We start from the raw sequence: 13,006 nt of genomic DNA, 5'->3' as shown, positions 1-13,006 counted from the left end.
CTCTGCCTGTGTGCCTCACCCAGTGCTGTACATAGTGAAGGCATTTTGTAAATATTTTCGTGTAAGTGTAAGTTGTATATATTTTCTTGTAAGTGTAAGGACTATATAGTGAAGTCAAGTTGTAAATACCTTCTTGTAAGTGCCAGGACTGTATGTAATGAAGTCAGGTTTTACCTATCTTCAAGTAAGTGTAAGATGATGCATTCACAGTGAGAAAGACACGCAAATTGTGATAGATGCTGAAGTAAGAAGTGATCAGAAAAGTGTACTGAACATTGCTATACCTTCCCAGCATAAACACCTGAGTATACCTTTCATAGAAAAAAGGCTTTCTCTCACATACGTACTGAGTGTGAGAGAGCGGTTATACTGTACCTGTACACGAGTATGCAGGACTCAATCAAACTCATTTTCGAGTCTCGGTGTGCATTTTAATGGCGAAATTCGTTGTTTCCACATCAAAATCTATCATTTCAGCCAAAAAAAAAAAAAATAAAATAGCCGGCACGCGGCAGGCTAAAGTGACACTTTGTCCTCAACTTTAGGCATACACGTGATCATCAGTGTCGTGATATACAACAGTCCTCATACATGCCACACATCTTTACCTGCCTCAACTACAGCACTAAGAGTCACCGTCCATTACGATAACATGTTACATTTTTTGCACCTCCAAACTGGTAATAGTTTTAGCTGTGGAGTAATTATGACATGATTGTGGGTCTTTGGATGATCTGCCATAGTCTGGCGGCGAACTCTTGTACTTTCATACAAAATGCCATTTGACCACAAATAGATTATTATTATTATTATTATTTTTAATGCACGCAGACCCTATTCCAAGGCCCAGTAGTCGTCCTCTTACACACCCCAACATGTCACCATTTCGACGCTAACACCCACTGTTCATACTGAATAATGCTAGGGCTGTTTCATACAGGAATGGTGTATTGGTACTAGAGAGGGCATTTTTACGAGATGTCGGCAGGTCTTCTGGTAGATCAGTAAAGTTTGCTGTTATGGAATTCAGATCCTTAAACCGTTCTCTGTCCCAGTCGGGATTCGACCCTGGGTTCATTAGGACTGCAAGTAGTAACTTGGGATTATGTGCCTGAAGAAGTGCTTCCATGAAAACATTCTGGTTTACTGTCGTTTCTATCTTTTCTGTCGCTTACCTTTTTGTAACTCCTTGTTATTACACCTCACTTTGCCCTTTTTGTGCCATATTCTTTTCCTACGAAAAGGCTCCCCAGCAACACTTCCATCTCAGTTTATTTCTGCATGCCACATGCTAGTGATTTTATGTATGATATTAATGCAAATTACGTGCATATCAGAAAGACATCCATGACATACACAAAAATATCAAGGCCTGACTTTCCACCTCTGGACTCGCACAGGTTCGTGTCAGTGAATCCTGGTGGCGGGTCTCGGTGGGTGCTTCGAATCCACCACGCTCGGGCCAGTGACGCCGGCACCTACCTCTGCCAGGTGTCTCTGTCTCAACCCATATCCACCCCTGTCACGCTGCTCATCACTGGTAAGCAGGGGATGTGGAGGGAAGTATGTGTACACGTCGGTAGAGTGCACCTTATGGGACCCATTCTGGCAATCAGGTGTATAAGATTTTGAGAAGAAAGATGTTTCAGAATCTTATTGTTTAGTAATAACTCAAAGACTCAGGAGGTAAATAAAATTAAGTTCCCCCCTCCCCCATCTCCCGTCACACTTCATGATCCGGGAATCTTATTAAATAAAGAATTAATCCTGCTCTCATGTAAATCCCTTGAATGACGAATATTAGTGACAACTTTTCTACTTGCACACGGTCATTTCCAAACGAGTAGAGATTTCCTGTCCTGAAAGAGTTAAAGAATCCTGTAACTAACCTATTTCAGTTCAGATAATCCCACACTTTTATTATAGTCATGTGCTACTTGCTGGATTAAACTTATGCATGAAATAGGCATGATGAAGTGCTTAATGTTGCAATATTATACCTAATGATTCAGCACCATGTATGAGGACATAATGGCCACTCCTTAACCTCTTAACTACAATAACGCCTTGGATATAATTTCATGCCATGTGCAGAAGCCTTTATGTAGTTTATTAAAAATTTGTTTAATTACAGAAGAAATCCATAGAACTAATAATGCCCGTATGAACACGTAGGGTCTCTTAAGGTAAAGAAAACAATCTAACGTCAGCCAGAACCACATGCGAAAGGTATCGTCGGGCTTAAGCTATTAATATATCACCCATGAAGGTTTACTATCTAGGGTGAAAGGAATTGGTTGCAAAAAAGGGTGAAGTATACTGTGAAGAGAGATGGTGGAGAGAAATGATGGACAGAAAGGGTGGAGCCAGATGTAGGAAAGACACGGGAAGAAATGTGGCGAGGAGAAGGATTAGAAGTGCTGGAGAGAAACAGAGAAAATGGTGGATAGGAGTATTGGACAACGGTGGAGAGATTGACAGCGTAAAAGAGGAGGAGAGAAACGGTGGAGAGGAACATCGGCAAAGGCGGCAATGAAAGAGAATAATTAGGAAAGCATATGAGAATTTTAACGACAGACAGTGTGCGCAAAGTGATGGCGATCTGTGTGAATATAAATCAAGTTAGATGGGGAGAGTATGCCTGATGAGGTAGTTGCAACTTTATGCTTAATGCGTTTTTTTGGTGACTGGGTTGAGGAGTTTCATGAAGAGATGGCGATGGTTGGCTGATAGAAAAATACGACAGGAATTTGTATCTGAGATACATGTAATTAATCATTAAGTGTGTAAATGAAACCATTTGTGATATAATTTTAATGTGAAATCTGGTAATGCTTCTAATGTTTTGTGCGCATAGGCATTAGTTTATCTGTACAGTGTGAGAGGTCCCTCCTAAGCTGCATTGTTTCCATTCGTTTAAAAAAGGCTCCAACATGCTTGCATGCATCGGCCTTGGTCACCCAGTGGCGACTTTCCATGTACGCTTTACGTCGCATTACACTGTAACATTATTGATTATCTATCTATCTCCCTATAGCCAGACGCCTTAATCCCGTAAGGGGTGGTCACAAACAAATCGCCTCCATGTCGCCTTGTCCCCCACCATTTCATTGCCCTGCTCCCAGCTCACAACCCCCTCTCATAAACGTCCTCACTCCATCCCTCCATATCATCGTTGGCCTCCCCCTCCCTCTCCTCTTATCGATTATTGTGGTGAAATTCTGTCATATTTAACATGTAAAATGTAATTATGCTTCAAACGTGTGTTTTGTTTGTTCTTTTTGCTAACAAAATCTACACACGAAAAAACATTAAAAATAAAAGTATCGGTTCACATTTGGCCCAAACAGTTTGACGCCTCGGACGACGGACTCTCGAAATGTTTGATGAATGTGCACCATATTGTCAAGCAGGCTTACATGTTATAGACAGTTTTTTTTTTGTGTGTGTGTGAAAATTTATGGTTGATATTGTTACTGAATGTACATTCAGATGATGATTAATTAATTACTTTTACCGGGACCACACAAGCTATATTGGTCATTTCAGATATCATCGTATCACTTATGCGCGATACTTTTTTTTACCGTATGCACATTGCCCCGCCTGCCCCCCCCCCCCTTTCTCTCTCTCAAATATTTCTCCGTTCTTTCCCTCACAGGGCTTCTCTCTAGACTACATTTTTTTTTTGCTAGCTCACACCTCACACCAATTCCTTCCCTGCCCTCTCTCACTCGTTCATTTCATGATAAAGACTACTTCCCTACATCGCTTCCTTTGTCTTCATTCTCCCTACTTTCCTTCTCTCCACAATTTTGGCAATATTATTTCCATTATTTTCTCCTCCTCTCCTTTCTTTTCTTTCCCGCCACAGTATCCACAATTTCTAGTATTTATCTACACCACTTCCCTCCATCATGTGTCCCCCAACAACTTCTCTACAGTACACCATTTATCTCTGTCACTTCCCTCCATCATTTCTCTGCATCCTAGCTCTTCATTACGTCTCTTGTTTACAGCAGTTCTTTCCATGTAATTTTCACCAGAATTCTTTCCAACACTTCCCAAACTTTTTTTTTTTTTTTTTTTTTTTAAATCCAGCAATTACCTTTCCAGTAATTCCTTGTAACCAGTATCTACATCATTTCTCCCAAACATCGTCGTCCATCTCTTCATCGCGTCTCTCCAACATTCTTATCTTCACCTCTTCCCTCTTTTCACTTCGTTCCTCTATTCCTGTACTTTCCTTTCTCAGTTATTTTTTGTCCATCACTGTTATTTTTACCATTGCTATGGAACACTGTGTGCCACTTCTTTATACCTCTTTTCATCACTTGCTTATCTATTGCATATATTTTGATAAAAAAATACTTTAGTTATAAGTAATCTTTGGCTGACCAAAAACACGGTAGGGGCGTGAGCCTTCCTCGGTTCCCTCTCTTTAATTCGTGCCTGTAAATCCCCACCACCAGGGATTACCAACCTGTTGCTGGCCAGCACCTCTGTGCTCATTGACAGTCTGGTAGTGCTCTTTTGACCATTTCGTAATTGCGCTCGCGAGCACCAGCAGAAATGTATTTGAAATTTAACTAATTTTAGTCCACGTCGATTGATTTTTTTTTTTTTTTTTCAGACCTTGCAGCGTAATCAAGTTGCCTGAGGCCGTCTTATGTTCATATTTCCTAAAATATAAGGACGTCCAAATATTAAATCCTTTGAGATGACGAATTGTATTGACTTAACCTTTCTAGTTGCAGACGATATTTTTCAACCTAGTAGAAGTCTGCCGTCCTGAAGGAGTTAAAGAATCCCGTAACTATCTATCTATCTATTGCCAGACGCCTCAATCCCGTTTGGGGTGGCCACAAACAAATCGCCTCCAAGTCGCCCTGTCTCCCGCCATTTCACTCCCCTGCTCCCAACTCACACCCCCCTCTCTCATATACCTCTCCACCCCATCTCTCCATCTCATCCCGTAACTAACCTACTACAATTCAGATAATATCTCTCGGTTATATAATCATGTGGTGCTTGCAGGAAAATAGGCCTATTGAAGTGCTTAATGTGTCAATATTATACCCAATGATTCAGCATCATGTATGAGGACATAATGGCTGCTCTTTAACCCCTTCACTACAATAACGCATTGGATATAATTTCTTGTTAGCTAGGTGCAGACGACTTTATTCAGCTTTAAAAAGATTTATTTCCTTGCAGAAGACAATCCAAGAATTAATATTGCCCATATGAATACGTAGGGTCTCATAAGGTAAAGAAAATAACCTAAAGTCAGCCAGAACCATATGAGAAAGGTGTCGTCGGGCTGAAGCTATTAGTAATATCGCCCATGTAAACAGCTTCCCTTGGTATATCATCTGTGGTGAAAGGAATTGGTCAGGAGAAAGGATGGATAGAAGTGATGGAGAAAAGTGCTGGAATTACTGTATACTGTTCTCGATAGCATGGTCGTTAAGTACTCGTAGGGACATAGGGAAGCCGATTGTGAATCGTCAAGTACAGCCAGAATAAAGTCGTGAGACGTAGTGTCAACGAGGTGAGTTACAGCACTCTTGGATTACTGAGTTTTTATTGCACAGTTATATCAATAGTGAGTTATAGTGTAACGGAGTGTGACAGCCCATTTACCCTAGTGTCGGGCCTTCTCTCTTGCCCCTCTCTCCCCTTTCTCCGATCTGAAAGGAATCTCTCCGACATTATATACAGTTTGGAGAGGATGTGAGTGTGTGATGTAGTGTCTGGCAGATTCACGTGGACTAACCGACTAGGGCTGGTTTCTCCACATGTTTGAATACGTCATGAAATTCTTGGTCATCTGGGCTACAAACAGATTTAATGAGATATATCATATGTTAAGAATTCTTGATGGTCTGGGACAAGACTGTGGATATACATTATGTGGACTGACATTCCTAGTGAGAAACTGTGTATGTCCCCAGCAGACACTACACCCTGTACATTGTGTTATGAGATATATACTAGTGCTTATATAATGTCTACGAGTTGCTCGGTCACGCCCACTGTCGTACCAACGACAGTAAATATTGTCATAACATATTAATGCACATTATATACACGTTACAATTAACTTAGAAGTTAATTAAGTGAAATACATAATACTGTAAAAGAAACATATACAGTACGTATGAATACTGTATAATTGCTGTTACATCGTGTTAATGTTATTGTTGTTATATCATTTTAATGCAACTGTTACGAAAGTGTGACTAACATAACTGTGTTAATGCAACTGTTACATAATTGTGCTGGCCACAACATTGTACTTACATCTTGTTAATGCAACTGTTACACAATTGTGTTTACCATAAAATTGTAGTTACTTAATGCAACTGTTACGTAATTGCGTTGGCCATAACATTGTAGTTACATCTTGTTAATGCAACTGTTACATAATGTGGTTGTAACATAAATGTGGCAATTGTAACATAACTGCAGTAATCACAAGTGCGGTCACTGTAGCCATATAACTGATACATATGTATATAACTAATACTGTAGACTATAGCACCAGTCGAACAGGGCAGTACTCCCGAGGTGGATGGCAAGCTGGTGATAGGGAAAGCTGGAGCTCCTGTTTTACCAGTCCTCAGGACTTGATCCTGACCATCCCCCTTTGCTGAACATTTTCAGTGCATACACTTACACAGAGAGTAGGCCAGCAAGCTCTCTTAATACCTCTACCTTCAACTGTCTACACCATACTACATGCACATAACATAATTATCACACCTTCTACTCACTCTCTTTAGTAATGGCCACTGCAATGTTACTATCAAATGAGGTGGCATTCGGATTGCCACCACTGGCAGGGTAGGGCTGGCGGCACAGGGTCCTCCCGGTCGCCATCAAGCGACTGTGCCGGCAACGACTGTTGCTATTTCCGGGAATGCTCGTCAGGGAAGAAGTGAAAGTGCGGCCTTATTCTTCACCAACATCCGCGGCCTTACCACAAACTTAAACTCAGTTCATTTATTCCTTCAGTCCATATCCCCTTCGGCCCTTTTCCTCACAGAACCACAAATCTCACTCTCTACTGATATATCCCCATTATGGGTACATGGAATGTAAGAGGAGCGAATGATGAGGTGAAAGAGAGAGAGATTGTCCAGGTGCTTGAGGGTGCGAAAGTGGATGTATGTGGAATAACTGAAACAAAATGGAGAGGAGAAAGTGTGAGAGAATGGGAGTATGGATGGGGTATATGTTCAGGAGTAGGTGAGAATGAGACGGCAAAGGAAGGAGTATGTATAGTTGTGAGTAAAAGATGGAAGAAGAGCATAAGACAGTATGGATCAGTTGGGTCAAGGATTGTGTGGGTTAAGTTGAAAGTTGGAATACAAATGTGGGCGATTGTGTGTGTGTATGCGCCAATGCAAGATCGTGCTAGAAGAATGAGAGAAGAGTTCTGGACAAATGTAGAAGTGTGCATGGAAAAGTTTGGAAGGAATGAGAGAGTGTTTTTGATCGGTGATATAAATGGTAAAGTTGGGAATGTGAAGATGGATGGAATAGTTGGTGAGTGGGGTGTGCCTGCTGAGATAGTTGAGAATGGGAGTGCGTTAGTGGACATTTGTGCTGGGAGGGGGTTGGTAATAGCCAATACCCTCTTCAGGCACAAAATGATCCAAAGGTATACATGGCGAGTGATGAGAAGGGTGGGTGGTGAACTGAATGAAAGGAAGGCAATGATTGATTATGTGTGTGTGGATGAAAAGATGCGAAGATGTGTAATGGATGCAAGAGCTTATATAGGTTGGGGGAGTGGACTTTCTGACCACTACTTGGTGGTGGCCAGAATTAGGATTCAAGTAAGATGGAGGAATAGAAGAAGGGAAAGACGAGAGGAAGAAGTAGTTGCAAGGAGAGTGGAAAGGTTACAAAAGGATGAGAAAAAGGCAGAGTATAAGAGAGAAGTGGAGGAACGATTGGGCAAATATGAATTGGAGCAGATGGGAGACGTGGAAGGTGTGTGTAGGATATATAGAGAAGAAATACGTGCAGCACGAGATGTGGTGTGTGGAAGGAAGAGAAGACGGAGGAGGGTGCAAGGAACAGCGTAGTGGACTGAAGAGGTGAAACAGGCTGTGGCACAAAAGAAGAAAGCATACAATGAATGGATGAGAAATAGGGGCGTGGAAGAAGTTGAGAGGTGGAAGAGAGAGTTATATGTAGAAAGAAAGAGAGAGGTGAAAAGATTAGTAAGAGAGAGTAAGAAGCGAGTGGATGAGGAATTTCGAAGGAATTTGAGTGTAAAGTGGAGGGACTGTAAGAAAATGTTCTAGAAAGAGGTGAAAAGAGTAAGACAGGGTTGAAGTGAAGTTAGCAGGGGAGTGAAAGATAAAAATGGTAGATTACTAGTGGAGAAGGGAGAAAAAGTGAGCAGATGGAGAGAACAATTTAAGGAACTGTTGAACATAGAGGATGGAAGTATTGCGAGCATAAGTGGCAGGGGAATGGCTGCGAGAAGGAGGGAGGTGAGAAGACAGGAAGAAATCAGTAGGATAAAAGTTGTGGAAGCAATGAAGAAAGTTAAATTGGGGAAAGCCCCAGGAATTGATGGAGTGTGTGGTGAAATGCTGAAGCATGGGGGAGAGATAGTAGTAGAATGGATGTGGAAGATGTGCAGATTGGCCTGGGAGGAAGGTAGAGTCCCGGAGGATTGGAAGTCAGGTATAATTATTCCCTTGTACAAAGGAAAAGGGGAGAAAGAAGTGTGTGATAATCATAGGGGCATTTGCCTTCTTAGTATAATAGGAAAAGTGTATGGTAGGATACTTATAGACAGAGTTAGAGAAAGAACAGAGAAATTAGTTGGAGAAGAACAGGGAGGCTTTAGGAGGGGAAGAGGTTGTGTAGATCAGATATTCATTCTTAGATCTTTAGTGGAAAAGATTTTAGAGAAGGGACAGAAGTTGTATGTGGCTTTCATGGATTTATAGAAACCATATGACAGGGTGGATTGAAAAGGATTGTGGAAGGTGTTAAGAATATATGGAGTAGATAGGAAGTTGTTGAATGCTGTGAAGAGTATGTACGATGGTGCAAAGGCTGCAGTGCATGTGGATGGTGAACTAAGTGAATTTTTCTCTTTGAAAGTTGGGTTGAAACAGGGATGTGTCATGTCTCCATGGTTGTTCAATCTGTACATGGATGGGGTAATAAAAGAGATACAAGGTAGGGTAGTGGATGTTGGAGTGGCCCTGGTGAGAGAGGATAGTGTTTGGAAACTCCCTGTACTGTTGTTTGCAGATGATACTGTGTTGTTGAGTGAAGACGAAGGGGAGCTGCAAGGCTTGGTGGATGAGTTTGGGAGAGTGTGTAAGAAACGGAATCTAAAGGTGAATGTAGGAAAGAGTAAAGTGATGGTCTTTGAGAGAGGTGAAGTCAGTGAATGTACAGAGAGGTTGGATGGTGAGGAATTGGAAAATGTGAGTACATTTAAGTACTTGGGTAGTGTGACGAGTAAGGATGGAGGTTTGGAGGGTGAAGTGCTTGAAAGGGTACTGCAGGGAAGAAAGGTTGCTGGTTCTTTGAAAGCAGTGATAAGAAACAGGAAAGTGAGCATGGAATTGAAAAAGTTGCTGCATAACAGTATTGTGATACCAACTCTAATGTATGGAAGTGAAGCTTGGACGTTGTTGGAAGGACACAAGTCAAGAGTGAGAGCAATGGAAATGAGTTATTTAAGAGGAGCCTGTGGAGTCACATGGAGAGACAGGCTGACGAATGAGGATATAAAGGAGCGTTGTGGTGTGGATGTGGATGTGATAGGAAGCGATATGAGGAACACACCGAGGTGGTTTGGCTATATGGAGAGGATGGAGGGTGAAAGACTGACGAAGAGAGTGTATGTGAGTGAGGTGGAGGGGGGAAGAGGGAGGGGGAGGCTGAGGATGAGATGGAGGGATGGGGTGGAGAGGTATATGAGAGAGGGAGGTGTGAGTTGGGAGTGGGGCAGTGAAATGGCGGGGGACAGAGCGACTTGGAGGCGATTTATTTGTGGCCACCCCAAACGGGATTGATGCGTCTGGGAATAGATAGATAGATGGATGTTTTCCCGGTTACCACCTCCTTACAAACTTCCGTAACAAGGGTGGCACTTGTTGTTATATCAAATCCCAATATGCAGTTGACACCATTTTAAACTTCACTTCATCCAGTTTTGATTATTAATTGTATAAACTAAACTGTCAAAATATTACCAAATACATTTGTGTAGTTTATCACTCCCCCAGTGCTTCTTTGGAACCTAGTGTATTTGATTCCATATCCACACAGTTGAGTAACCTTAACCTTACCCTTAGCACCGAAATAACCATTTTGAGTGATTTTAACCTGCTGCGTCCCGTCAACGTGAATTAACGTCCACACATTTTATCACTGCCAATCCCGTTGACGTACATAAACACGAATCAATTGCAAGGTCCCTAATTTGCACAATTTTCAATTTTTGCGAGTGATTTTTGGTACGTATACATGGGACACCTTCCTCTACAAGATGCCAGGCAGGGACAATGCCTTACCCAGCATGACCTCCTCTCCCCCCTGCATGCCATTGTCTCAGCAATTCACCTGTTATCAGTGACCTAGAAGTAAAGGCATGTCATGCCATGGTACGAAATTCAGGGCCAGAGTGATTCCCCAATCGATGACAATGTGGAGGACAAACTTTACATAGCATTAGAGGAAGAAACAGTCAGAAATGATCATCAGGTAATGTGGCAAAAAAAGGTCAGGTATGGTGATGAGTTAGTGAGTGAAACAATGTTTATAATACCTATATTACTGTTTGAAAACCAATATAGTCTTGTACTACATATAAATTCATACCAAGTAAATAAATAAATATCGTTTATGAGTGGTGTGGAATGGTTACCCTTCCATAGAACTCGTTTTCTTTGGTGCCAGCCTGTTAGAAATCCCTGTAAGGCAAGGAGATACTCCTACCTGGATCGAGTATTTTAAACCTCAGGTGAGCGATTTCTCTATGAATTTTCGATGTTTCTCACCAAGAGCGGAGCTTTGAGCCAAAAAAAATTTTTTCCAAAAATTGTCGGGATTGGGGGGAGTCAGTGGTGGAAAAGTGGTCGGGATGGGGCGGGTTAACATACATAATGTTGAATGGTCATTGCATTCTGCCAGGACTGATGACACTGATCTAGAGTGCAAGTTATTTGCAGAATCATTTAATCTCACCCAGCTGGTAAAGCAAGCAACCAGAATACCTGATAATCCTGACCATAATGCCCATCTCTTGGACTTATTCTTGACAAATAATCCAGAGCAGTACAGGATAGAGGTACTGTCACCACTTGGATCCTCTGACCACAATCTCATCAAAACCTCATTAGTTAGCCCCCCCACTCCTCCCCATTCTGAACCTGTCAGGGTGACCCAATGGCACTTTGATAGGGCAGACTGGGATGGATTTAGAAATTATCTTGCTGACATTCCACGGCAGTCTTTCTTCTCTAGTGATGCCAGTTCTACCCAATCCCACATTTGCGACTTAATACTAATCAACAGTTCATTAAAAGATCGAACTCTCCAAAATGGTTTGATGGCAACTATGCCAGAGCAACAGCCCATAAGCCATTAGCATATAACTCTTACTTAAAATCAAAAACATCTGAATCACTCTCTCAATTCAAAATTGCTAGAAATCATGCAAAAGCTGTAATAAATCTAGCTAAATCAAACTTTCTTCAAAAGCAACCGTCAAAACTACTTAACAACCCTAATGAGAATAGAATTTTCTGGTAAACTCTTAATTCTTTCAATAATAAGTTTAATAAGTCATCTTCCATTCCCCCGCTGAAATCTTCAGATGGCAACATTACCAATGACCCGCGTGGGAAAGCGGATATTTTTGCCAGTACATTTGCCAGAAATTCTACCATAGATAAGTGAAGTTACAGGAGGTTACTGGTGATGCTTCCCCGTAGTATTTAAATACCAAGAAAATAAATGTATCTGGCTTAAAGCTTTGCATGTAAATACAGCAGAGTAACGTAAGTTACTTTGATTCTGCCAGTGAGACATTATGCTTATGAACACTGAAACCAAGCACTTTGAAGACAGCATTATATACTGTATGACTGCAATTTTATGTACACTCTAACGGATACTAACAGAACAACAACACAGTAAAACTGATGAAGAAAATTTTTTGTGGAAAATGTATAGCGCTAATGAACTTGCCTTGCCTTTCCCTACGTCGTTATTGAGCACCATTTCCTGCCCAGCCCCTCACTCTGTCCCACCGAACTGAGGACGCTCACAATAGAGGAAAATCAACAAACCAAGAGTCTGTGCCGCCACACATCCAGATGCACGCAGTGAATCATTGTAGCAAGGGACTAAATTAGAACACTTGTAAGTGTACGAAGCATCGGCTTACAGAATATATCTCAAACATCTTTGCTCCTATATCTATATAGAGTAGGGGCCTGGATTGTGATTTGGTGTGTGTGTGTGTGTGTGTGTGTGTGTGTGTGTGTGTGTGTGTGTGTGTGTGTGTGTGTGTGTGTGTTAAACAAATATTTCAAAAAAAAGTTTTTATCCGATTTCACCGAAATTGGGAGAAAGGTTTGTGGTCTTTCCAGGAATGCCCCTTCTTTTCTTTCTTTCTTTCTGTGTGTGTGTGTGTGTGTGTGTGTGTGTGTGTGTGTGTGTGTGTGTGTGTGTGTGTGTGTTTTATTTTTAAGGGGGGGGGACAATAGGTCAAAGTACAGTGCCACACGGTAATGACAGCTTCAGCAACTTTTTGTCAAATTTACACCAAACTTGGGGTAAAAATTAATGCTAAGGCAGGAGCAAATCGATTAGATTTTCAAAACAGTTCATCCAAATCTAAGACTACAAAAGAGGGTCAGAGATGAAGGTTATATGGCAGTTTAACTTGAGCAACTTTGTTCCAAATTCAACCAAACATGGTGGACCGATTAAGAGTCTGATTTTCAGAAAG

At 41.5% G+C, this 13,006-nt stretch overlaps 1 protein-coding gene across 1 annotated transcript in view; it reads left to right on the top strand.

The window, feature by feature from the left end:
* LOC145394507 (uncharacterized) overlaps positions 1–13,006 on the top strand; it is a 106,163-nt gene that overhangs the window by 72,102 nt on the left and 21,055 nt on the right. Inside the window, exon 4 of the mRNA XM_080268352.1 lies at positions 1,401–1,540. Within this exon, the coding sequence (XP_080124478.1) occupies positions 1,401–1,540 (140 nt within the window). The remainder of the gene's footprint in view (positions 1–1,400; positions 1,541–13,006) is intronic.

This window comes from Coenobita brevimanus, chromosome 27, assembly GCF_032717465.1.
Source record: "Coenobita brevimanus isolate Jiangsu-jjx chromosome 27, ASM3271746v2, whole genome shotgun sequence".
Lineage (NCBI taxonomy): Eukaryota > Metazoa > Arthropoda > Malacostraca > Decapoda > Coenobitidae > Coenobita > Coenobita brevimanus.
This window is presented reverse-complemented; position numbering and strand designations above follow the sequence as displayed.